General features: G+C 37.4%; 1 protein-coding gene across 4 annotated transcripts; it reads right to left on the bottom strand.

Annotated features, from left to right (window-relative positions):
• On the bottom strand, positions 1-27,551 carry radil (Ras association and DIL domains). 4 transcript variants are annotated; one of them, XM_039657459.2, is made up of 17 exons: positions 27,223-27,551; positions 26,809-27,144; positions 25,244-25,815; positions 18,798-18,917; positions 17,891-18,171; positions 15,891-16,568; positions 14,810-14,847; positions 14,496-14,653; positions 11,498-11,613; positions 10,505-10,769; positions 9,059-9,231; positions 6,869-7,019; positions 6,587-6,777; positions 5,148-5,565; positions 4,445-4,584; positions 1,740-1,879; positions 1-1,631 (listed from the first exon to the last, which is right to left on the bottom strand). In XM_039657459.2, exons 3-17 carry the CDS (start codon positions 25,776-25,778, stop codon positions 1,532-1,534), a joined length of 3,504 nt encoding a protein of 1,167 aa, XP_039513393.2. In that variant the 5' UTR covers positions 25,779-25,815; positions 26,809-27,144; positions 27,223-27,551; the 3' UTR covers positions 1-1,531. The 4 variants fall into 4 exon arrangements, with proteins under 4 accessions (XP_039513393.2, XP_039513395.2, XP_039513394.2 ...); XM_039657461.2 differs by having other exon boundaries at positions 4,445-4,497; XM_039657460.2 differs by having other exon boundaries at positions 11,498-11,610.
• Between the last annotated feature and the right edge of the window lie 429 nt (positions 27,552-27,980).

The raw sequence follows: 27,980 nt of genomic DNA, 5'->3' as shown, positions 1-27,980 counted from the left end.
TTTGACTTCTCAACGTTCAGTTTTAATAGCAAGGTATGTTACCATATAAATCTTCCAAATACAAGTTCAACTGAGAAAAAAAATGCATTTATGAAAAATTGCGATACAGATTTAGTACAAACATGAAATAATGGGAAAAAATAAACATTATTTCAGTATTCAAAAGTTATGTCCACTCATATAAACAAAGCAGCTTATATTGTGAATTCTATGTAGTATATTAACACTTTATCATTTTGAAAACGATAAATGATATATAGCTAATATGCAACTTGTGAGTTAGTGAACTGAAAATTAAATTTGAAAATGAAAATTCTGTCACCCCAAACCTACTCGTTCATCTTCGGAACACACGATGATGTATCTGATTTCTGTCCATAGACACTGCTCAACTACCATTATGATGCTTCAAAAAGTTAATAAAGAGACTGTCTAATCTTTATTAGGCTAATTGAGCAGTTTAGTCTTTTTTTTTTTTTTGGAAGAGACTCGATTGCTTTATATGATTAATACATTTTAGGCTTTTATTCGCATATCATTAATCAGCAAACATAAACAGAAGCTCAACCAAACTTCCTTGATGTGAACAAACCTGAAGCTCAAACACGATGCGTAACATGTGAATGAACCTTATTGATTGTTGCATCATGAATGCCAAGCCACCAACTTCCATTTATCATAAGGGAGTTGATGAAGGTTTATTCGTGAATAAAAGCCTAAATTCAATCTGTTCATCAATTCTTGTCTCTTCAAGAAAATCTTTGGACAAAACCGCTCAATTATAGACATGGATTTATTTTACGATCTCTTTATGAACTTTTTGATAGTGGTGTTTGCGTTGTTGTCAATGGAGGGGCATAAATCTCTGATTTAAGTAAAAATATCTTCATTTGTGTTTCCGAAGATGAACACATTTTCATTTTTGAGTGAACTAACCCTTAAGTTGTTGCCATTGTGAGCATTGCTAACATAGGAAACTGAGAATTTAAAGATACTTGGAACACAGAAAAAGAAAGAGTGTTGCACCATGAAATGAGACTCTTGAGAGATTGATTTTGTTGAGCGCAATTGTTCAGGATATATAGATATGTTCAGTGTTGTTAACCAACAATTTGAAAGAGAGAACCTTTGTAGCCTACCAGTAGAGATTTTATCAATCAGAAAAAAAAAAATTATGTTTCAAATCTTTTTATCAATCATGAACGATCAGATATTTGTCTTGACCTAATCTTAAAAAACCTACTTCCTCTGTTGTTTCCCATTATTGTCTTTGTACAGTATCAGCCAGATTATGTGCACAAATATCTTCCCCCTCAATAAAACTTGACAAAACCAGATTGGCTAAGACGTAAAGACAGACAGAGGTGTCAAACTGTTGTTCTGAATGAGAAAGAGTGCAGTATTGTACAGGGCTGAGATAGAGAGCTGTAGTCGCTGAGAGGTCCTATAGTGTGCTTGTTCTCCAGTCTGCAGTCCTCGCTGTCCTCCTCATATTTCGTTTAGGTAGAGGGTCACACTTGCAGCCTCTCTCTCAGCAGGAAGAGGCACTGATCTTCTCTGATACTTCAAGATCTGATTTGGCGACAAGAAACCGGAGCCGTCCTCCCCCCAGACGAATCAAATCCACCGCACTGTGAGAGACAGACATGCCAGGGTTAACAGAAACAATCATTGCAAAGGATCATGCCTGGTGAAAATGTCATGGTATATTTGTTCGCTAATATAGGGAGCACTATAACCTCTGATAGTCTGCTCCAATGAGACTGGTCCCATTTACAGCCAGGATTCTGTCACCAATGCAAAGTCGCCCATCTGCAGCAGCCGGTCCATCTGGAATCAGTGTCCTGATATAGATTCCAGGAGAGTTCAGAGGGGTGTGCTGTATATGAGTGAGAAAACCGAGAACTGTTTTTTTTGCTTATTTTTTTTTTAACAGAAAGTATGGAATCAAAGTGAAATGATCGGTCCCATCAGGCTAGTTTTAATTAAAGCTTATGATATGAATCAGAATTTTGTGTTTTTAAGTCTTTTCACCACTTTTAGCTTGCAGGCTAACATATGATCCACAACATAATCAAAAATCTGTCCAAAAAATAGGTTTGAATTTTATCACCAAAAAAATGGAAGTCATTTAGTTTGGCTGTTTTAATAATACTGAGGGATTAAAATATTCCAAAAAATATTCTATTCCAAAACCTATATTCTGGGACTATGGGGGAGGCAATACTGCCTTATAATTGGGAGAAATCAGGATTCCTGACACTTTCAAAGTGAAATGTCCAGTGTGTGGGGCTAAAGGACATTCAGTTTTATCCGAAACAGATGAATATGAACCAGCGATGTTTTATTATGTTGGTTGTTGTCCATGTCACAGCAGTTCGGAAATGAAATGCGCTAAAAGGTTAATGCTCTATCATGTTTGAAAATGAAGTATTACCTACACTAAAGCCCACCCTGAACCTAAACAATACATTTAATTAAGTGATTATTGAGCATTAGTGATGAACACCTGCTGTTAACAAGCAGAATCACAGAAGGAAAGAGAAACACAAGAACTACACGTGTCTTCAGACACAATCTTAGATGAAATCAAATGAAGATAAAAAACGACATTACATCTCTGAAGATCTCAGCGGAGGAGGATTAAACAAATCCACAGACAGCATTACCAGCTTCAATTACGACTGACCAGATCAAATCTACAGAAGTTGGTATTGAGAATGAACAGATGCTTAGATGATGATGATGTATTATTTCATTTAAAGAAACCATGATAGTGGTCAGTGTTTGCTTTAGTTGGGCTCTTGACCCTTGACTTTATAACACCAGATTTTCTCTGGATGCAACATCTTGCGAGATTATATCGCTTTAACAGATTAAACACGCAAAATTATGTCAAAAAAAATTTGGTCTCGGTAAGTATCCTCTAAAGACAGTTGGTTATGGTTATATTAGCTTTAGCGTTTTTAACAGAAACGGAAATTTGCGGTTGTATGAGGAAGTTAAAATGATAGTTCAACCAAAAATGAAAATTCTGACATCAGCTACTCACCCAATAGTAGTTTTAAACTTGAGTTTTTTTTTGTTTTGTTTTGATGAACACAAAAGAAGATATTTTGAAGAATGTTGGTAACCAAACGGTTACTTGTTTTTGCCACAGAATAAAACATTTTGAAGATAATTGTGACTTTTTATCTCACAATTGCGAGATGTAAACTCAGGCTGTATTTCTCGCAATTCTGAGATTTAAACTCAAAGGTGAAGTAAGGAGAAATAAACTTGTAATTCTGACTTTTCTGAGTTTTACTTTTCTTACATTTTCCTCAGAATTGTGACATAAACTCACAATTGTGAGTTATAAAGTCCAATTCGAAGCAAAAGAAAACTAACTCTTTTCCTCAGAATTTACATCACCCAATTCTGACTTTATAACTTGCATTATTTTTAGATAAAAAGTCGCTATTACCATTTTTATTTTTTATTCTGTGGCGGAAACAAGCTTCCATACAACTGTTTGGTTACCAGTGTTCTTTGAAATATCATGCACAAACTCATAGGTTTACAACAACATGAGGGTGAGTAAATGACAACAGAATCGTCAACTATCCCTTTAACAAAAGCAAACGGAAGATAAAATTGCATTTGTTGCTGCAACCATGGTATTTTGGAGCTTTTTATTGTGACTTGTCATTCACAGGACTTTTACTTTTACTTATCAGAACAGTTATATATATATATATATATATATATATATATATATATATATATATATATATATGAAGAGTTCAGATGCAAAAGCCTCTAAATGCCATTTGAAATTTTCTTCTAAAATAATAGATAATAGATAAGATAATTTTTATCAAGCTTATATATTCAAGTTCAGTAATTTCACTTAAATGACAATTAATAGGTAATCCTCATTGCAATTTAACTGAAATTACTGAACTTAAATATACAAGCTTGATAAAAATGATCATTCTAGAAGAAAATTTCAAATGGCACTTAGAGGCTTTTGCATCTGAACTCTTCATATATATATATATATATATATATATAGCAATTTTGTGACACAGATGTCTAAATGTATTCAATTACAAATCATGAACTAGTAAAAGTGTTTTAAGATTATTACATAATAATATAAAAGGGACTGGGTGAAAACAAAAGCTTTATAAATCTAAAATCTGCTCCTGTGATGATAATTTGTGTGAAAAGGATTATACAATTCTGTCTGTTTTACATTTCAGCTGGAAACTGCAGTGAATTGCATGTATAGGTAAATTTCACTTTTTTACTTTTTTTAGAGCTTTGCAAAAATGTAGGTTGAGACACTTCAATGAGCCTATGTTGCAACACGCTGTCAAGGTTTTAGAGCAAACGTATAGTGTTATTGCTATGGGCATAGAACATTGACCACCAGAGTTAAAAGCAGACACAGACTCACAAGTCCATCGATAAGTCCCATCCCCAGGCCGTACAGTCCTTTATCCAGGTCCACTACAAAGACGGAACAGATATCATCAGAGTTTGGGTCCAGATGCGAGACAGGGACAGGGAAAGGAAAACCACAACCACTCAAAGGGCCTGGAGCGGGGCAGGGACAAACAAACACACACACACACACAAGACTCAGTGCTCATTTGACACACACACATCTACACAGACTCCGAAGTCAGGCCAATAAACAAAATCAATGATCACAACGGGCAAATGCATCTGCTGCACATGCAAACACAGTTATTAAATGAAGGAAAGAGTAAACACACGCAATACTGACAGAACTATACACACAGAACTCTGTGCATATGTTTATAAGAAATAAACACATGTATTCACACATAAACTCATTCAAGTGAAATAAAAATGTGATGTACACAAATCAGACATGATTACATGTCTGTTGTCGAACAACCAAAGGCTCACACAGGCTCATTCCTACTACACAGTACATTGTGTCCTCATTATTTTCCAACTGAATAAAATATATTGAAAAATGATGTATATAATTTGTTTACTCTGATCCCAATATCATGATATGGTAAATATAGGAGTGACATATATATACTGCATAACAGGAATGACCCAAAAGACAAAATCTAGCAGAAAGAACACACACATCCACGACCCAAAAGGCGTTTTTGACTTGCCTTCAATGCCATTGCTGATGAAGCCATTGATTTTCTTGTGCTCTGGAGTAGAACGCATGCAACCATTGGACTTTGTGTGAGAGTGTGTATGTGTGTGCTCTTGTGAAGCATGCTCAGGGTAGTGGACTGAATTGGACTGTGTGTTGGAGTGTATATACGTGTGTTCCGGATAGAGGGGCGTATTAGGTGGAGTCAGTATACAGGAAGAGTCTGTCGCTTGGATTTGGTTGGCGTATCGGATGCTGGTCCCGTTTCTGTGGTGAATGCTGTGCGGTGGCTTGTCTCGGGGTCGTTCCTCAGCTCCCGCCCCCTCTCCTCTTCCTCCGAGACCCGCGGAGGAGCCCCGCACCTCCCCCTCTCCCTCCCCACGCATCGGAGGTGCTGCATGTGAATTGGTGTGAGGCTGAGGAGTCTCACGCTGGAGAACAGAATTTTTATCATTAATTAATATCAGTATTTTAAGTTGACGACCCTTAGAAAAAGCAATCTCAAGGTCAAACATGTCAGTTAAGTCACCATGAAAGCAAAAAGTCTTATTTTTTATGGAATATTGCAGTGTTTGTGATAAATGATTCATCTATGAATATTTTTTTTTAATTCATGTGCCCTGTTTAATCTTTAATCAAAAAACTCTGACACAAACCAAAATCAAGTCCCACCCTACATTTTTTTCTCGATCGAGAAGCCATTATACTCAGAATATGTGTCGCAATAGAGAAGAAAAAACTATCGCAACTTCTGTTTCATGCCGACTTCTAAATCTGTTGACATATTTATAGATGGAATGCTATGATGAGACGAAGAATATGATTTAAAAAAATGTGTATTTTTTATTTTTACCTGAACAGTGCTTTGGAGAAAGGGACTTTACATTTGTATTATTTTCTACAACAATATTTTAAAGACCCAGTGCTTTAGTATTTTAACTATAGAGGGAGAATTATTGAATTGTTCTATATCTATAGTCCTTTAGCATGGTAAAAATGGCACTAGGGTTGCTGCTTTGTATAAAATGTACAGTCACTACCAAATAAATTAATAGAATGGCTGCCCTCTGCTGGAAACAAAAAAATACAATGGAGGAATGTTATTAACTTTTCATTCTGGGAATGTACATTTTGGGTGATTTCAACTTGAATAAAGCCATAAAGCAATTAAACTGAAGGCAAAACAAACAAACAATAAAATAAGCCTCGGATAATCCTTAAACAGCGAACATTTGTTGTGTTTTTTTGTAGACTGACTCACACATGGTCCGTAATGTAGCCTGCAGCTCGTAATTACACAGTTAATCTTGTAATCAGATTAAGAACGAATCTCATGTCTAGAATTTAAATCTTGGTGTTGTAAGCTACAGTCTTTAAGCTAGTTCACAAGTTTGCATTTTAATAATGACTTGATTGAATGAAGCTGATATTGTATTTTTAAATATATTTTACCTGGGCTTCCTGCCGGTCAGCACAGCCATTAGAAGGATGGGTCTTGGTGCGAAGACCCCAAACGAAGTGACGAACGTAAAGTAGCTGGCGGTATATACTGTCCTCCACACAATCACTCTCCAGGTCCACCTTAAATCCAGCACTCGGCAGCACAATAGGAGGGTGGTTCTCAAAACTCTCCAGTAGATCAACTATTGAAAAGACATTTTCACAATGTACACTAGCATACACAAAACCCCTGGATTTAGATCAAGTCTAATCCCATTCATCCAGCACACCTACCGGTTCTGTAGATATAGGCCTCATCTTCACTGCTGGGTTGCCAGATTGGTAGAGGACCGAGCTCAGCCATGAGCTGGTATTGTGTGAGGATTCTGTGTAGCTGGACAGGTTTTAGGGACGGGTGCTCAGCACACAAAGCTTTCCAACTCATCTACAGACAAAAACACACACAAGAGCATTTAATGTCTTTAGCATGGGGATTGGTGTTGGTAATGCTACTTTGAAACTGTAGATTGTCAAGCTACAGTGTACGCTGCAAGCTACAACAAAACTTAGTGGGTATTTTTTTTTTTTTAATTGTTTCTCTTTACTTGTATAACCAGACCAAAAAATAATATAATCAAAACATGATACTCTAAATATGACACAAAAAAAAGAGATCTATGCAACCAACTCCTAAATTCAAATAAATAAATAATCTGGAACTTCCAGAAACACTGCCAGGTGATTTTTTTTTAACACAAACACTGAAATTGACAGATTGAAAACGAAAAATATTCAAAAAGTCAATGTTTGTTTAGGTTAAGTGTCTCTGTAATCATTGATCAGAATAACTGACACTCAACAAACCTAACCAGTTCAGATATTTCATGCGTTCTAGCTCAAGCACACCTGGTGCAACTAATGAAGCCCTTGATCAGAAGCACACATGTCGGATTAGTTGGATTGGTTTGGTTTTGTCAATTCGAAACTTATCCTGCAACCCTGAGTTTGTTCAACTACCATCATGGTTGCAGGAGTAGTTTCGAGTTGACAAAACCAAACCTATCCAACCAGGCTTTGTTGTTACCATGATGCTGATCATCACCTCTCTCTGTCAACTCAGGCTTTGATCCTGAGTTTAGGAGTTTAGGGGTGACATCAGTAGCGAACAGCGAATCACATGCTGAGAAAGAGTGAAACTGCGATTCATTTCTCGCGAGAGAAGCAGCGCAATTCACTTATTAAATAAAAGTATTAAAATATTAAGAATTTCAAAAAAACTTACACAGCAAGAAGAAAATAGCTGTCTATGAAAGAGGACAACTAAAAGAAAGTCTCGCTACTTTATATCAGTGCAAGTAAAAGTTGTGAAGTTAGTTTATACAGTTGATAAAGGTATAGAGAGAATTGAACATTTAAGCTCACATGTAATCATTTTATAGCTTCATTGACTCTAATGGATATTTATATTATCTTTGTATATTTGAAGAGTTCAGATGCAAAAGCCTCTAAGTGCCATTTGAAATTTTCTTCTAGAATGATAATTTTTATCAAGCTTGTATATTTAAGTTCAGTGATTTCACTTAAATGGCAATGTGGAAATGAATGGCAATTTAAGTGAAATTACTGAAGTTAAATATACAAGTTTGATAAAAATCATCATTAAAGAAGAAAATTTCAAATGGCATTTAGAGGCTTTTGCATCTGAACTCTTCATTTATTAATTTAAACTCTGCGTAATAATAATTGCTGAATTGCTATACATGTTTGATCAATTAAGAGTATAATAATTACATAAATTTTGTCGATTTTGCCTTTAAAAATCATTTGCTATGTAGTGACCTCTGATTTGGAGTAGAAACAGGTGGATTGACTTTATCGTGTCAGACATGTGTCACTTTGTTCAGAGCTGATTGGTCCAAGTTCGGTTTGCAACCTCTTACCTGGAACATAACCTGACTCGGACCAGGTTAGCCGTGGAGTGTAAGTTACTATGGCGATGAACAATGCTAAAAGCTAAACCACTTTCATGGTGCCTAAAACCCAGGGTTGGCGCAAACTAAACTGAAACATACCTGGCTAGCCACTTAAACCGGGTTCATGCTATAGGTCCCTGTTTTGCAGATGTGTGCTGTTGTGAGGGATTCTACTCAGGGAGTTTAATAATTTTGAGTCTGCAAAAGACATTAAAAGTTGAATTTCAGTTAAATTTGGGGAAACCACTTGAAAAATTTGTTGTGTTGGAGCTATTTCAATTACTTTTGTTTGATTTGTTCAATGCAACTGAAAGTCTGTAAATTTTGCCAATAAACATGATTTGGAATGGGGGTTGCAAATATACAACTGAATACAACTGTACATTAAAATGGAGAAGAAAAGACCATCACATTCCCCATTTTTTTTTTTTTTTGCCGACTTGTGCGCTTCATGCCGACTTTAATAGGTACACAAAACCAAATTCCAACACCCCTAGCCTCCCTGCATTACCTGTGAGAGCTGTTGTGGTGTTGTGGCCAGGATGCTCACAGCACTACAGAACTTGGCAAAGAATTTCTGTGCAAGATGACTATGTCCCACCCCTTTAGCCCAGTCCAGCAGCATCTTCACACTAGCCTGGATCTGCAGGACCCGAGAACGCTGAAACCAGCCACGTGCAGGGCCTAAGAACATACAATCACAACAAACCTTTTTTTCAGAATCATTATATAGCATATTGTAATACTTGTATGAGACTATGATTAATTATTGTACCTAATTAAAATGAGCTTACTGCAGTACTTCAAGTCAAAACCACTCTTCACACTTTATGTGAGTGTGTATGTGCATGTTTGTGTGTAAGAACAGCTCTGATCCTCTGTCTGTTATAACATAAAGAGGATTATGGGTGTCTGAAGAAATAATCTTCACCTGACCATGAGTAATGCGCAGATGTACTATACACACAGAAATGACATGTGTCTTACGCTGCCCTTTAAAAAAGAAAACTGATGGTAGTTTTGCAACATGCAATGCAAAACAAAATATTTTAAAAAGCAACTATGGTCATGATATATCAATATATATCAAATATTATCAAATATTGATCATATATCAAATATTATCAAATATTGATGAAATATTGATCATATATCAAATATTGATCAAAAGTGACAGAATATACATTTAAACTGTTAATACTGTTTTCCATTTCCATTTCTGTTTTCTATTCATCAATTTTTCTATTCAGCTTTGCCATCACAGAAATAAATTAAATTTTACAATATATTCAAATAGAAACAAGTATATATTATATTATACAATATTTTACAATATATTCAAATAGTTATATTTCACTATATGCCTGTTTTACTGTTTGCCATGAAGAGCATAACATACTTATTTAAAAAAAAACATTTCAAAATATAACCAACCCCAAACTTCTGAATGGTATTATACTTAATTAGTAGTATAATTAGTAGTATTTTTTAAGCTATTTTGAAAATCTTCCTATTCAATTACACAGAATACACTTCAAATTAGGCAAGTTTTTCACTGAACAATGACTTAAAACCTATCTTACAGCTTTAGGGGACTGGAATATATTGCACACAAGTTGTCATTCTACGCTCATTAGAGGAGCAGCCACATATTTCTTATCATGTACCCTGAAAAAACATAATTTGGAACAAAATTAAGTAAAAATTATTCCCTAAGAAAAGAACCAATGGAGGAAGTCCATTGGCTCAGAGTATCTCCAACACTAGAATAAATATTATGTTCCAATCCATCAGTGTCTCCATTCTGATATCTTGTTTCATTCTTTGCATATCTCTCACCCCTTTTTTCTACTGCCTGCAATTGCTGACACACAACCTGTGTCCTGTTGTTGCCATAGCAGCAGTGGCTGCTTAATGAAAATATATCAAAGGGTGTGTGTGTGTGTGTGTGTCTCACCTTTATCGATGAGTTGATTGAAGAGTGAGACATTGGTGAAGAAGAAGAGGTAGGCGAACATTTGACTCTGAATCTCTGCATGAACCTGGTACTGCTGCAGCAGGTCTGATGTAGTCTGAAACACACTCACCACCCTGCGAACCGCCTCTGGCATCACACACACAGCACAAACACACACTCCAACAGCCCGCCGGCACTGCTCTGATGAAGACTCTGTCCCAAACGGGTTACAGTCCAACAGCCCAGGCAACACAACGTACAAAGTCTGAAATGTAAACAGGCATTTGTTAAGACATTGATAACTAGACACCAACAAATACACATTAATTATAGGGCTGTCACTGATATAATAAATGAATTTAGTGCTATTATTTTAAAAGTGTCACTAATGAAGGATTAGGACCGTTTCCTCTTTTGTGTTACCATTAGTGTAGTCATTTTCCTGCGGCTCTTTAAGCTCTTTTCCAGACTATTACTCAGTCACATGACAATTATGACTCAGCTGATTGGCTCAAAAATGCACAATGAATGACCTGAGATGTCTCAAAACTACATGACATCTTGTATGGAAAAAAATCACTGACAAAATTGTCAATAAGTTGGGATAGGTACGATTTTCTTATGTATCTTATGCAAAAACATTATTTTTTCTATTTTAAAATGTAATTTATTCTTGTGACACCAAAGCAGAATTTTCAGTATCATTACTTCAGAAATCTAATATGCTAATTTCATTTGCAACTTTTTTTATTATCTATTGAAAACTGTTGTGCTGCTTAATATTTTTGTGGCAAATGTGATCTTTTTTTTTTTAGGATTAAAGAATAGAAAGTTCAAAAGAACAGCATTTATTTGAAATAGAAGGAGGTAGAGGAGAGGAAGACCCACAACACACACAAGAAGCCACACACACATTAAATAATTCATTCCCAGCAGCCCTGGTAACATCTCAGAAGGGCGGCGCCACACATATAACGTAATACTACCCTTTACCTTAGTGATGTAGTAGACACACTGCTGAAAGGTGTACATGATCACTTCCTCCAGTATGGTCATAGCCTCTTCATTTGCTGATATTGTTGCTGAGAGGAGAGATTCTTTAGATCCTGCTGCAATTAGAAACAGTAAAAAAAAATACAATTAGCATTTCATTTAACATTTGATGTGTCTTTTATAACCTCTAATCCCCCTGTCTTGTTAATCTTGTTTTTAATTTTGTCTATATTGGGCCCCATAGACCCCATCTTTGAAAGTCTACTATAAAAACAATTGAGAAGGACTTTTTCACGCTGTATTTAACCCTCAGGTTACCGTTGTTTCAAACCCTGCTTTTAATGTCCGGTGGAGGAACGTTTTAATTAGCACTGCTTTTTATTCAAGGATATGCTGCTTAGCTTTTTCAGTGTTAACCAGTGTTGCCAAATGTGTACAGTGTGCAACAATGTGGTGTTCGATTGTTATGATTCATCACAGAGACGAGTCGTTTTAGCATTTGATGAGGAAAAATACAGATGGAAAACCCGTCAGTTACAGTGAAGAAGAGACTGTTTCATTCTTTTATAGTCCGAAAAGTCCATTCAGAAAAACTTGATAATAAGCAATGCACGAGGACACGCAATGCAAGAGCATTTAAATAAACAGGTCGCGCACTGCGCTTGTCCAATCAATGACACTGACACCGCAAATATGCAAAAAAGAATGCTTTCCTGTAGCTAAAACAGTAAATCATCGACGCTTGCACTGCCAAGGTCATGGGTTCGATTCCCAGGGAAAGCTGATAAGAATTTGAATGTGTACCTTGAAATGCAATGTAGGTCACTTTGGATAAAAGCATCTGCCAAATGCATAAATGTAAATGTAAGAACATTCATGTACAGTGTGAAACGGCAGTTTTATGTATACACAGAATTAAAGGCAGGTTAGACGATTTGTTCCAGAAACATTTTTCTGTTATGCTGGTTGAATGTCTCATCAGATCCTGATTGCAATCACTACGTTAAAGGAGAACTCCGGCGCAAAATGAACCTTTGGTCTAATAACACATTGGTACCAAGTCAATTGTTCGCTGAGATTTGTTTTCATGATAATCAAATGCAAAGAGTTTTATCTCTAAAAATTGTTTAGCATAATGCTAGTACTGGGGGGCATTTACTAAAAGAAATCGCTAGTTTATCACTAACAAGGCTCAAAATAGCCCCACACTCACACAATAACATTATGAGGGTCCATACATGCAAAACGAAGCATTGAGCACTTTGTAAGTGTACAGACCGTTTAATAAGAAGATACTTTATTAAGACAGTTCACTTCGTGTATACAGACAGGAGCCATCTTAGAAAATAGTCTCGACAAGTCGATTCCCAAACGCCGTTCATACAGTTCAGCTCACTCAGCTTGATGTTCGTGGTTTGACTTGTCGTGACTGTTTTTCAAGATGGCTCCTGTCTGTATACACGAAGTGAACTGTTTTTATAAAGTACCTTCTTATTAAACGGTCTGTACACTTACAAAGTTCTCAATGCTTCGTTTTGCATGTATGGACCCTCATTATGTTACTGTGTTAGTGTGGGGCTATTTTGAGCCCTGTTAGTGGTATAAACTAGCGATTTCTTTTTACTTATGTAATTTTTAGATATAAAACTCTTTACATTCGATTATCATGAAAACAAATCTCAGAGAACGGTTGACTAGGTATCGATGTTTTATTAGACCAATAGTTCATTTTGCGCCGGAGTTCTCCTTTAAGTGGTATAAAGGTATTTATATGTATATCATCTCCTGATCCAAAACAACGAGCTTATGTTGCGTTTATGCCATAACTACTGTAATTAGGAATGGAAGAGATTTCCATACCCGTGACATTATATTCGGAGTGGTTCGTGACTTGAATTCACTCCCTGAGAAGACAAAGGACCATGCTGGAAATTAACATTTGAACTCTCTCTTGTGAAGTTCTCACCACAATTTGAGACACAAATCCAACCTAAGCAATCCTAATCTATCTTTTTCGCTTGACCCTCCATTCCCCTATTCCCTCTTTCTATCATGTTGAGATTACCAGAAATTCACCCAAAATTGATGTGAATAATTATCAAACAGTATTACACATGTTTGGAATCATTTGAAATGTCTCAGTGCGACTGGTACAAATGTCTCATTCTCAAAGTGGTAAACCAAAAGAGTTTTAGGGATAACCTGTACAAAGAGGAGGGTGTGCCTTCCAGGCAAATCGCACTCTGTCCCCAAGAGGTGTAAACTACACCTCTTATTACGCCTCTTGAATCAACTCTGTCTATATAATGAAATGTAGCAAGAGGCTCGGGGCGATATGTAACTCAAATTAGCCCATAATGTTGAAGGACCTCAGGGCTTCAGCATTAAGTATTTTGTCCTACGCATTTGATGTTATTGTATTGATTATCTTTGAACTGCTTATGAAATTGGCATGATACATTTACCTGACATAATAAATGGTAAACATTTGATTTTATTCTAATGGACTCTGACATTATTTTCAGTAAAGAGTTAAAAAGAATAGTCAAACATTCGCTTACTTTTAATGATGCACAGATATCATTAAAACCTTTTCATTTATGGAGTCAGATGAAATAACGAGTTAGTACATGAAATTTGAGTTGGGCTTACACAATCAATTTGGAAATGAATCTGCAGCAGTCAGGTGGGTTCATTAAGTTGTTTATGTTCATAATAATTGTAATTTTATGTGCTTTGAAACATGAGGTAGTTTAACGCCGTCCCTTGGCATGGCTCTGGCGTGGCTTTGGAGACGCTCTAAAGGGAGGGTGGGATCTTATGCTTTCAAAAATAGCTCGCTATTGCTAGCCTATTAGAAAATTGCCTACCCTACCTTTAATTGTTAATCCTGGGTAAAATATGAGCAGTGTGAAACATAAAGCACAAGAAAACACATGATTCCGTTAACCCTGGGTTTGGAAACTATTTTAAGTGGAAAAAGCCAAGCGTTTCATACCTTTATCGTCCATGAGCTCAATAGTCTGCATGTATGCAGGGGACTTCTGCTGGATAAAATACAGTATTTCTATGGCATTGGACATCCAGAAGAAAATGAACTGGAGATCAGGTACTAGGTCTGAGATGCTGAGCAGAGACAGGGAGGCAGGATCTTGACTGTATAATCATACAAAAACACACACATTCAATGGTTTGACTCAGTAGCAATGCTTTCAGAATTGGTGACAGCCTATTCAGCGCCAAGTGACCTTAGAGTGTCACACATTCAAAGTGCACGCATGTGCTTATTATAAGGGGGAACATGATACTCACTGCTGAGCTTGCTTCTGTGCCAACTCCTTTGTCTTCTCCTGCGAGACACAGACACGGACGGCAATTAATGTCATCAAATTTTGAATAGCTGCATGTGGGAGGTATAATACATCAGAGTCATTTTTTTTGTTTTAACCTTTCCTTTCTTGCTCTTTTCTTTGGCTGGTTAATATTGGGGCTGATGGTTGACCTTCTAAAATTGGATTTTAATAATTGATGAGTTCAAAGACGGTCATTAAACGCATGTTTCATTGGGGCAGGATTAAAGGGACATTCACAAAATTCTGTAGTGTTTAAATCAACAAAGAAAAATGCATTTGTCAACAAAGACAAAAGGCCATGTGAGGTGAATACAGTACTGACCCTCACAGCAGAAAATCAATCAATGGGTCTTCTGGGACTGATCCTCTTCATGCAAATGCTATTGGTATGCATTTTGTATAAAAGAAACATGCTTGCACTTGGACAATGTAAACAAGCAGAAAACTCTTTCATTTCTTATGTGCAAAATTGTAAAACAAGTCATTTTTCAGATGGAGACAAGACTTGCCCTGCTTGCCATTCCATCATTTCCTTCTCCCATACTAAAACACAAGTAGTCCCAATGACAGTGGGAGGAGCCAGAGGAATTATGGGAAATGTAGTTCGATGAGTGACAGACAATTGAGTGGGCCAAGTATGCAATTAAAAGTTTTAAACAAGAATTCTCTTAAAGGTAAAGTGTGTAATTACCTAGAAGCTAAAATCAAATGTTTTGAATACTACAAGTGAATTTAAAATCAAACAACAAATGTACAGTGAAAGTGTTACTTTTAACATTACTATTAATTATTAAGATTCATTTTAAGTTAGTTTTAGATGATAGCAAAGGTAATCTAAATGCAAAAATAGGGGAGATATGCATGCACAATTAAATATGATAAATATCAGAGATTCATAAATTAAATATCCAATATGGCACCAGTATTTTGCACTTCCCAACTTTGTAGGAAATGAAATATGCAATCTCAAATTGGGAGAGAAGTATATGAACATGGAAAAAATAACACTTTTTCATCTTTAAACAGATCTGAGTACTAACCCATGCGATGGTTTGAATCCTCTTGGAAATTTTCAGCAATAGTTTACCAAAGCTGCCAGGTGGAAATGTATTAGCTGAGTGCTTGATGCATAGACAAAGCAAATATGCTGGTGTCAGCTTGTGGTCATCCCCGCTCGGCTCAATAAGTGTCAGCATCCGGTTCACCAGCGCATCCTCGTGAGCCCGGTCAAATTCCAACGCCAGCTTTCTCTTCTGTGCACCTCGCGCTGGAGCCTTAGAGCTGCGCCGAGACGCCACTGGTTCATGTAATACGGCCCCACACATACGACATGCCTCTCCTTTCTCAGGCACACCCCCCGACTCGCTATCGCAAAGTCGTGCCAGCGCCCGAAGTCGAGTGAGAGTTTGGCCAGGAAGAGGTTTCGCACTCAGTGGGTCTTTGTACAGGAAGATGTAATGAGCACCAAAGGACAGCAAATCCCCATGACGTAGCGGAGTGGGCCGCTCAATACGCATGAAGTTAACCAGAACATTGCCATGGGCGACAGGTTCTAGAAGTAACCGCTGGTCCGAGGAAGAGCGCCGTTGCACAGCACGACGTATTCGGCAGTGAAGTGGAAGCACATCCGGAGACGACAGGCAGATATTTGGCCGTGCTGATGCTGTTTCCTGACCAACTGTGTGTTGCTCTCGATTCAACAGGTAAACCAGGCAATCCTGACAAACAAAAGCAAATCAAGCAATAAACAACTCCAGACAGGAGTAATACAAAAATGGTTTAAGAAAGTTCCGTGACACATCAAAAAAAAGAAATGTATTGTATATATACATAATAATGTTTTCACTTATGATTTCATTATTTTATTTCATTATTTTGTTTATTTTCATTTTCTGGGAACTCAAAGGGCTACACATATGGAAGGGGGGAATCTCCTCAACCACCAATGTGCAGCATCACCTGGATGATACGACGGCAGCCATATTGCACCAGAACGCCCATCACACACCAGCTTATAGGTGGAGAAGAGCCAATTAGTATATGGATGATTAGGAGGCCATGATGGACAGAGACCAAGGCCATCAATTTTTGATGTTTTTGAAAGATGTGTCTTCGTGGCTGCAGGTATTTGATAAAATATTGTATAACATTAAATTTTAAATTTAAAATAACTGGTTTATAACTGAATATAATGTCAAATGCAATTTATTTCTGTAAAGGCAAAATTTTAATTTCAGCATCCATGATCCATCAGACATTCTAATACGCGAATTTCAGCCCGTTCTCATCCCAAGGCGTCACTGACCCTTTTGACATTTCGTCTACATCCAACGCACATGGCACCCTTCAATGTGAGACGCAGAAATATAAAGCGCCTCCTAGTGGTCTAACCCTACCCCAGACCTAAACCTACCCATAACCGAACAAAGCTCTGTGTGTGTTATATTGACGCTAAAGGGTGTCATGTGCGTTGGATTTCGACGAAATTTCAAAAGCGTCACTATATGACGCCCTAGGATAAAAATGTGTTGGCTAATTTGGTGCACAAGAAACATTTCTTATTATCATCAATGTTGAAAACAGTTGTGCTGCTTCATATTTTTGTGAAAATCATGAATATTTTACACTGAAAAAAATAATATGCTTTATCTAATCAATAAAATTGTGGCAACATATTACAAGCAATATTATTAATTAAATTGTCCAAATTAGAATTAATTAGAATATTAATTTGATTAACTATTACTCAATTCTAATTTGTTAAATTTAATAAATAATATTGCTTGTAATCTGTTGCCACAATTTTATTGATTAGATCAAGCATATTCATTTTTACAGTGTATTTTTTTCCTGATGAATAGAAATTTCAAAAAAGAACAGCATTTATAGATATCTTTTCTAATGTTATAGATGTATTTACTGTCACTTTTGATCTGTTTAATGCATCCTTGCTGATTAGAATAATTAAATTCTTAAAAAAAAAATACTGACCCCAAACTTTTGAACAGTATAGACATTGTATATAGGTGATTTTGCTTACCTGTTGGTTGTACCCTTGAAGGAGCAGCAAGTGTGGTGATTGGTAGAGAGAGTGTTTAACTCCGCCACCATCTCGTTCTTTACGGATCTCGGCGTCTCGTGCAGAGCGTGTTCTGATTGGCCCTGGGAGGGTGGAGTAGTACCGTTTAGGTTCCTCACCAGGCAGTCCCACCAAGTTAAGGCTGGTTTCACTGAGGCTACGGCAAAACGAGGAGCCGTGCTTGAGTGTCATTGTTCCTTTAGCACGGTTTCTTTGCAGCTTCCTTGCTTGAGCATTGATATCTGCCATAGAGAGAAAACCACTTAGGTAATTGTCATACATTGTCCTTAGCCACAACACTAACCTTATGTGGTTTAAACAGATGTCTGCTGACTCAAAAGTGCTTAAAAAAATAATTTCAGAAAGACGTGTAACCTAATTTGTGCTGTCAGAGGGTTGCAGTGATCTTAAATTATGATACAGCCAAAATGAAAACACACAAGTGGATTTTATTTCAGGCATTAAAAGACAACAGTGGATATGGAGGTGAAACTCAAAGCATAGCAAAGAGTCTATTTCGGTTTTATACCATGCTTAGTAACCTCAATTTAAGTTCAAACAAAGCAAATATTGAATCATTTTGTGGTACTTTTGGCTGCTTTTTTTTTTTTTGTCCGCATTCCCATTCACTGCATGGAAAAGAACAGAGCAAACATATTGCAAAAACTGTTTCAAGGAAGAAAATAAAGTTTAGAGGCATAATGTAAATAAAAGGTAATATTCTTGTGGGATGAGGGATAAATGGGGTAGTACATGGGCATACGAAGGCAACACTTGATTATGGGTAAATTATGGGTCTGAAAAATAATGGTACTGAAATATGGAGGTGGGGCTGGTGGTTGACACCATACCTGAGGACAGTCCCCACCTTTTACAATAGTTGTACAGGGCTGTATCAAACGCCAGCCCCGGGGGGAGCTCCGATGGCATCTACCATGCCCGCTTCTACTCAAGGTTGAAGATAGCACAGGGGAGTTTGTGTGGGTCCCTGGGCATGGGTAAACACCACAACAAATATAAATCACCAACAAAACCATGAAAATATACACACAATTCTATTTATTTATTCATGCCATTCTCCACCATCTAAATGTTCCTGTGAGTCATAGAAGCATTGAATATGAGCCCCATATGCTTTCTTTCTTTCTTTCTTTTTTTTTTTTTTTTTTTTGGATATTATCTTTCATGAAGTGTGTAATATAGTTGTTTTTGTGAATGTAAAAAGTCTACAAAGTTTCACAGATCAAAGTTCACGATAAATAAATGCATGAGTTATTGTCTCCCAAAAGAAATAACTGATTCTGCACTGCCTGAAATGAGTCATCAGCAATTCCTCTGAAGGTTTGTAACAAAATTGCATAATGCCAGCCTTTCGTCATCATTGGCTGCCAGCGAACAACATATAGACTTCGACCCGCCCTCAAATGTAGATGTAGGCCTGGATGAGTTTAGTTAGTGTTGTCGACATGCACATCCAAAGCCTCATCAGTTGGGCTCGAATTGACGATATACAAACAATATCTAACTGTAAAGAGCTGAGGAAGCCTCCAAAATTCAGATATGGTAATGGCTATTTAATTTCTGACACACGCTTTAAGCATCAGACCAATTACAACAGACTGGACAATCTGACCAAACAGATCAGAGTAGGCTTCCAGAAAGGAGGGCTGCAGGGAGACTGAATCCGAACCATTTCATAGACTGTTAAAAAAAAAAAATTCTGCAATGTATTTTATGAGAAAATTTAAGTGTTTTTTGACTTTGGATGCATGTAAACCTATTGTAAGAGACTTCCACAACAAAATTAAATTAGCAGCCTTTAAAATAGCATAAAAGGGGCACTTTAACTAGCATTTCATGTGGTTTTGGTTGTATAATAGATATAGGGGTGTAACTATACCCTCATGTCACAATTCAATACATATCTCGATCCTGAACTCACAATATGATATTATTGCGAGACTCCAAGACATATGGTAAATGGTTAAAGATTAAAATGCTAAATTCGATATTACATTGTGTGTGTAAATGAATAGACTTGGTGCTGGAAACCCAAAGCACAGGACAATAGAGACACCAGAATAACAATATTCATGAATCTGAAGCTGAAAATACAGAATTATTTTAGACGAACATGCTTTCACTCTAAATTGTTGTATTTAAAATATTGTTGGCCACGTTTAACTGGCAACATCAGATATTTGACATTATCAGGACCCACAAATATTCCCTCAGTGTATTATTATGCATTATATTCTGACACTAACTCTGTAATCATGATTTTTTTTTCTTGCATTGTAAATTTTGGATGAACTAAACGCAATACATATTATCACTATTCACGGTATTGTATTGTGATATATTGTGACATGATATATTGTTACACCCAAAATAGATTCTACAATGATTTCTACGTGTTTTTGAAGAAACTGCTGATATAGGATTGAACTTTTAGAAGAAATGGTTCTATTTAGAACCAGAAATGGTTCCATCCCCTGCTTCATATATGGAACTGCAAAATGGTTCTATATAGAACCATTTTTTTGGTAAAAGGTTCTATTGGCCAAGTATGGAACCCCAGGGTTCTATATAGAACCCAGAGGAACCCTTTTTTAAGAGTGTATAGAACCTTTTAGGGGTTCCAAATACGTGGCGCTGACAGAACCTTTTAAGGATCTATAAAGAACCTTTTCTTCAATGAGTGATAGTTCAATTTAAATACAGTTCTATATTCTGACACTGTGCTCAAGCAGGTATAACTGCCAATTCCAAACCTGTCATAAAACGTGCATGTGTTGGTAAATACCTAGACACTATCCATAAAGCCCCCATGTAGCATCTGTCACTGAGAAATATGTGTGTGTGCAGATGGTGGTGTTGACTTGCAAATGTAATCCCCCGACCCTTCTTCACCTTTACTCATCCATGACCTTCCGAAACCCTTGATCTATGTATATGCCTCCATCTTCTCAAACATCACTGCCCTTTTGATTGACTGTGAAAAGCACGACGCATGCATTTTTGGGAACAGTCCCAATGTGAGCATCACTTCTCACGAAGAAACAGCAGGATGCTAAGCCAAGTTTAAGAAGACCACTTTGAACAAGCTTAAGGACTAAAATCCTCTGATAAGCCTGCGACATTTTCATTAATTAAAATGCAAACACACGTAGACAAGAACTACAAAAATTGTGCACTTAATAACACTGTAGCAAGCTCACAGAAAAATTCCCAAGATTCCATAATGCATGATATGATTTTTCCAAAAAAAAGCAGATTAAATGGAGTTCCTAGTTACACAATCCAAACTACTGTAGTTTGGAGCTTTTTTTTTAATTGAGAACATTCCCAAAGGAAGGTTTTGTCAGATTAACGCACTTCTGGGGATAATTTTTCCCCCAAATACATCTACACTTAGAATCCAATACAGGCACGCATACATTCTTTCTATCCCACCAAGAAGAATAGCACTTCAACCTGAGGATAAATTATCCTGAGTAATGTTCCTGCTGATATTGATTTAACTTCCACCTTGTGTTTTGGCTCAATGGCCACCTTGTTGAATTTGTAATTTAGTACAACAGCATTCAGGCACAAACAGAAAGAGAGAGACAGTGAGGGAAAGATGTTATGAATAGTCTGCAATAAAAGTGCACAAATAAAATAGTGAAACTGAGACCTCAATTCAACTACTGGAGGCCGGCCATACTACGGCAGATCCAGTCGTGCATTTATCTCTGGCACTTGCTCTGACACCTGCGAGTCGGCATTAGCAAACCTGAGCAGCCCTGAATGACAAAGAACATTGACGATCTAGTGCCAGTTATCACATTTTTACCATAGTGTTGATTGGAGTGATTCGTTCAGCACCACTTTTATCTTCAGATAGCACTTAAAAGGAGTGATGTGATTTTAAGCTTCTGTTAAAGGTCCCTTGACATGAAATTTTCACTTTCTGAGGATTTTTAACATTAATATTAGTTCCCCTAGACTGTATTTGGTCCCCTTGTGTCTAGAGTTTTCAATCTAATAAAATAAAATATTTTGTACGTTTTCACCCGCGAGCGTTCTCGTGTATACAGAGCCTCAATTGACGTCATTTCAAAGATAGTGGTGATAGAAGGGCATTGTACAAAATTAAATTTGTAGCGTAATATATAACGATACCTTACTTTTTGCTTTTTAGGCTGTTTTTAAAACGAATGCATACATTTTGTCTTCACGACTGTTGTCTTTGCTATAATTAACATTAGAGTGCTAAATATGATGGTGCCATTTTGTGGTGTAGGAGATCAAATTTCACATTTCCCACTGCCGACGTTTTCTGGAAACAAATTATCCAGCAATTGAGCAGTCAAAGCTGTTTGGAAGCTATCAGTTAGCTTAATACTGATCTGATCATGACAGTCATGCTAATGCTGCGTTCCAGCCTGGAACTATCAAATCTTGTTCTTGAAAATAATGAGTGAAACAATGCTTGAAAGCAAACAGCTGATCAGTTCAATGCTAAAAAAAAAAAAGGTATTTTAAATTATATAATTTATTATATTAAAAATTAGTTGTTAAAATTGTTTAATTTTTTAATTAAAATATTATAGTTACAATTTTTTTGTTTTTATAATTGTAACTATAATATTGGCAGCTTTCTTCAAAAAATGGACCCCTTTGACTACCATACTTATTTACAAAAAAATAAATACTCAGGGTTTCTGCAGGTATCTTCAAATGAAATTTAATGCCTTTTTAATGCCTTTTTAATGCCATTTAAAAAAAAATAATGCCATACACGACCCATGACTAACCACGGATATATATATATATATATATTAGGGGTGTAACGGTACACACAAATCACGGTTCGGTACGTACCTCGGTTTTAAAGTCACGGTTTGGTACATTTTCGATACAGCAAAAAGAAAGAAATGCCAGAGAAATTTCCTATTTGTTTAAAGAAAAAATATTTTTAAATAAGTGTGAGTTTTCCTAGATCTTGAAACTTTCAGGTTTATAAATGGGGGTCATCTTTGAAGGATGAACAAATAATGTTTTGGTCATCACGTTAAAAATAACATTTAAATATATATTTATTTATATAATATTTGAATTTTGAAGTGCTGGAAAAAGATGTGTGAAGTACTTGAAAGCATTTCACCATTCTAGCCAAACTGGTTCCGGTTAGTGTTACTATATTAAATCCATGGTGAATGTTGCTAGCCTGGCTGCGCCCGCCTACGCACTTCCGCTCAATTTCATTTTCCTTCAGTACTGCGTCTGGGACCGCTCCATATCCAGGTTTCCAGAAATCAATTTTTTGTAGGACCAATCAGCGAATAGAGGGAGTGGCTGAGAACGATGACGTTGATGTAGTGCGTCAGTTTGAGTGCAGTAATGGCAGCGGAGAAAGACGTGAGAAAAGCTATTCGGTCCGTTGTTGGAAAAGAAACTGCCGAATATACAGAATATAAAGCCGGATTGTTGTCGTCTCACCTCTTGTTGCACAACGGAGGACCAAGTGAAGGAGGCAGAAAGGTTGGAAGTTTGTGCTGGGCAGCTCGTGCACAATGACCGTGACATTTTGGACTTTAGCCTGGTGTTCGCGGTGTTCGGAAGCCCCGAGTCCTGGCTGCTAAACTATTGTTGAAGATCCGCTCAGGAGTCATGTCAGTCGCTCAGATTTCCAACAGTAAATTTACTGATTCTTGTGATGAATAGAACATTTTGAGCTCCTTTGTGCACTCGTACAGGAGGTTGGTGTGTCAGTTTTACATGTTGTAAATCATACAAATTGGTTGTGATTTAAAAAAAAAAAATGTCATAAATAAAAATTTGAAAACCCATACTTTGGAGACTATATTTGATTTTCAGTTTTAGATGTCAATGGTTAATTTGTTTTAATAAAAAAAACAACTAAATGCCATATAAAAATGTACAAACACATACTTTGAAGACCATAATTAAGGTAATTAAGAAACAAAAATACGTAATATGAAAAATTGTTGTTTATTACACATCTGCAGACAGACTGATCATTCACTGTAACTTACAGCATTGACTGAATAATCACTGTCCTTCATGTCAAATATACATTTCGAATTAATAATTGTTCCTAGATTAACAAAACCTGCAGCTCTCGTTGACTGAAATCCTATTGTAAATTTAATCCTCTGATCATTCGGAGTTCGGACTTGTTGTTTCTTTTACTGTCTATGGTTGTTCCAGCCGTTTCGGCGCATGACATACGTCACTCACGACCACACATTAGCGATTGGCTATGGCAGATCGTGAGTGACTCTGGGCAGATCCAATAGATTTGAACTTTAATAGTGAACCCGCCTACAAGGAAGGAAACGTTTCTCAATTGAGGGAGGCCAGACTCTCTGTACAAATGAAATGTATGTACGAGAGTCTGGTAGAACCAGGCTAGAATGTTGCTGGTCTGTGGACGTAAAGTACTAGTTCATTCACGGCACAATGTTTCTCCTGGTTTCCATGACAGCGCTGTTTGATCTAATAGAGATCTACGGTTAATAACGGAGAAATGTGAACGCTTCTCACTAGATCTCGCAGCGATGTTATTACCTCAGTGGCGAATTCAAATGTTTTCTTTACCGGATCTCTTAGCGCTGTGAAGTAACAGTGTTGCTTGATCGAGATCGGCTCGCGCTGCATAGATGTTGCTGGTCCGAACTGATAAACGATCCGTGAAGCACATAACGAGTAGCGCAGTTTCGTTCTGCTTTCATTACGCCTGCCATTTGATGTTGCGCAACGTTGTGTTGGCCGCGTCAGCACGAATTTTGCTGGCAGGAAAAATGGTCCAAGCAATCGTTCGGTTTGTATGCGTACCGAACCGGAAGCCTAAAATACAAATTATTAATTATGAAGGCTATATTCAAATAAATTTGTATAAAATTCTCTTCAAAACTATAAAAAAAAATTAATGCCTGTAAGAATCAAATTTAATGCTTTTTAATGCCTTTTAAGGCCTTAATTTTCGCAAAATCCATTTAATGACTTTTAATGCTTTTTAATGCCCCGCGGAAACCCTGATACTATGGAAGTCAATGGGGTCCATCAACACTCTGGTTACCAACATTCTTCAAATGTTCTTCTTTTGTGTTCAGCAAAAGAAAGAAATTCATACAGGTTTGAAACAACTTGAGGGTGAGTTGCTAAATGATTTCATTTATAATGTGCTTTCATGCATTTTTTTGCCCTGCTGTACAGGATTTTCCTGTTTCAATTAATTAAGACATCAAATCACGTGGCAAGAACATCCTCTCCTGTTTCTCAATGAATGCATTTGTGCATTACCTGCAGTGACTGTATCCTTCTCTTTTGCTGCCAGTTCCTCAACCTCGGCTCTTCTCCTGAGCTCAAAGCGGCGAGAGTAACCCTCCTTTGGCTTCCAGAGGTCCTGCAAGAGAAGAGGCTTTTCGTTGTTCCCTAGCGCCCGAAGGCACTCAGTCCGCCACCGCCGGTCTGGGCCCTCAAACCGTCCAATCACATCACACAACACATAGCTACAAACTGAGGCCTTGTTTAGAGAATAGCGATCAAGCGCCTCTTTGATCAACTCTTGGGCGCTGGAACGAGGTGTGGCAAGGACGCTTTTGTAGTTAGCGCCAGCACTGATTTCATCACCAAATATCTTCAGCACACCTGGTGCAGATGATTGGGTGGAAAGCTCAGCTGGATCGTCCCGTACCTGCTCAGGTAGGTCGGTCACAGAGCGACGATCCCGATAACTCAGGGTCCGGTAAAGAACCTGCGTAAAAGTGCGACTCTGTCGCTTCAGGCGGTTCTTGGATGGCAGAGACATGCTGGCAGATGAGGAACCGTAGAACATGGTGCCGGAAAGTGCATTGGTTAAAAAACCCCTAGAACTGAGAAAACAGTAAATTGTAACAAATGGCAACAACAGTGTTACTATTCACAACCTTACATGTGTATATACAAATATATATACACACATACATAGACTAAACAAACTTTTATGTTGGATTCAATTGATTTGACAGTATATATACTGTACACAATTGTATACAAACTGTACTGGAGACACAGACGAGTTTAATATACACAGAGTTAGTTTCAGAGAGGCAGACAGACAGGATGGGCAAGGCTGAATTTCTGTGTAAAGCAAACAGGGATGTTGCCAAATATATGATGGAAAATACAGCTTGATGGAAAGAATAGGTCTGGACAGCTATGCTATAATAATTTAGATAGATAGATAGATAGATAGATAGATAGATAGATAGATAGATAGATAGATAGATAGATAGATAGATAGATAGATAGATAGATAGATAGATAGATAGATAGACTGCAGAGATGAGTGTCTCCAATCCTGCAGACATGAGAAACACCTTCTAAACTGTATGAGAGAGAGAGAGAGAGAGAGAGAGAGAGAGAGAGACAGAGAGAGAGAGAGAGAGAGAGAGAGAGAGAGAGAGAGAGACTGCATCAGCTAAAATCCCCACTACTCGGCAGTCTAACGGAGACCATCTGCTCGTGCGTGAAAATACTTCACCGTGCTCCTGAAGCCTATTCACAAACAGTTAAGGCTGCGTCTTATTGAAATAATATCAGTCTACAGGTAGCCTACATCTAAAGTGTTCGATTAATCCATTTTTGCATCCTATGTGCACAATTATTCAAACAAAACGTTATTTGATTCTTAAAGGTACAGGGCATTAAAAGAGAATGAATAATTTAACCTTCATGAACATTTTACACTAGCCTACTGTAATGTAACTGCGCGTGCATAAGATCAGCACTTTTGAACTGGCGTGTATAGCCTACAATAAAGAAAGTTTCTTTTTGGTTCTTAAAAAGGAAAAACATCAAACACAAGGTTGCAAAATAGTTCTTACCTGTCACGCTCGTGTTATTCCCCGTGTGTTGAAGAGAAGCTCATTCGAAGGCATTAATTTTAAAGAAGCGCGTCGGGCTACTGCGGGTCTCCACTAGCAACGGCGCGAGCCAACAAAGGCACCTGCTCGCGAGTCCTAATCCGCTTGTGCGTCTTAACGGGTCTCCGCCAGCCAGTCTCAGTCAGAGCTCTGATCCCTCACAAGCCGCTCGCCTGACTCCTGTTATTGACATTTGCCAGTATTTCTTCTTGTTCATATGTTAAATTAGCTCTACGGGCCGGTGGGATACAGTTTTAGGTCCGCCCAGTCACTGTCATGGAATGCGACAACGTCTACCTGTACAGTAATAGTGAGGTGTCAAACATAGATATCAATGTAGACAAATCTATTGTTGGTATGCTCGGAATGCCTTACCTGCTGGTTTTATTTTTCGGTGCTGCTCCTGGATAGCCGTCGGAGCTGTTTATCCCTTTCCTTTTCTTTTTTTTGCCCGTCTCCACTGACTACTACACTGTCTGCATTCCCTCAGCCGACTGCAGCCGGAAACAGCCGAACAGAGAAATTGAAGCTCTCTCGCATTGTTACGCTTGGACGTTTAGGTAGGGGTAGGGTGTATGCTTTGCCATAGAATATGTAATAGGCTATTTCGCGAATTAAACTGAGGCTACATGAGATAGGAATGGGTCTTAATTCAACTATATTACATCTGTAGTGGACAAAACTATAGGCTACATGCAAATGATAATATACTGAAATAAAACTACACTAGTCTAGGCATTCATTTAAAGAGGGTGCACTTTGTTTTTCTTGCATTAAAGTGCACTGTAATAATGTCAAATTAAAAGTTTAACTTAAAGTAGCCTACTGAGTAACATACTAAAGTTACACACATGTACCATGATTAGGCTAAAGTTATAGCTAACAAAAATTCCCAATTTGGTTAGGAAGCCGGGGTTACACCCCTATTTTTTTTTTTTTTTTTTTTTTTTTTCAAAGGACATCCTGGGATTTTTAATGACCACAGCGTCATGGCCTTGGTTTAACGTCTCATCCAAAAATTGTATAGGACCCACAGAGACCACAGGGAGAGCGCCCCCTAATGGCCTCACTGACACCTATTCCAGCAGCAATAGTTTCCCCATGGTCTCCGGTACCGGCCACCAGGCTCAATC

The sequence above is a fragment of the Pimephales promelas genome, chromosome 6 (assembly GCF_988280905.1).
Source record: "Pimephales promelas chromosome 6, fPimPro1.hap1.1, whole genome shotgun sequence".
Classification (NCBI taxonomy): Eukaryota; Metazoa; Chordata; class Actinopteri; order Cypriniformes; family Leuciscidae; genus Pimephales; species Pimephales promelas.
Note: the sequence above shows the minus strand (reverse complement) of the source record. Positions and strands in the feature narration are given on the sequence as shown.

Excerpts from the sequence above, each read along its gene's own strand:
- radil (XM_039657459.2), bottom strand. The coding sequence starts at position 25,778 with ATGTTCTACGGTTCCTCATCTGCCAGCATGTCTCTGCCATCCAAGAAC. Across the intron at positions 18,172-18,797 it reads CTGTACAACTATTGTAAAAG|ATATCAATGCTCAAGCAAGG; the intron begins GTGGGGACTGTC and ends TCTCTATGGCAG. Across the intron at positions 5,566-6,586 it reads CTGACCGGCAGGAAGCCCAG|CGTGAGACTCCTCAGCCTCA; the intron begins GTAAAATATATT and ends TCTGTTCTCCAG.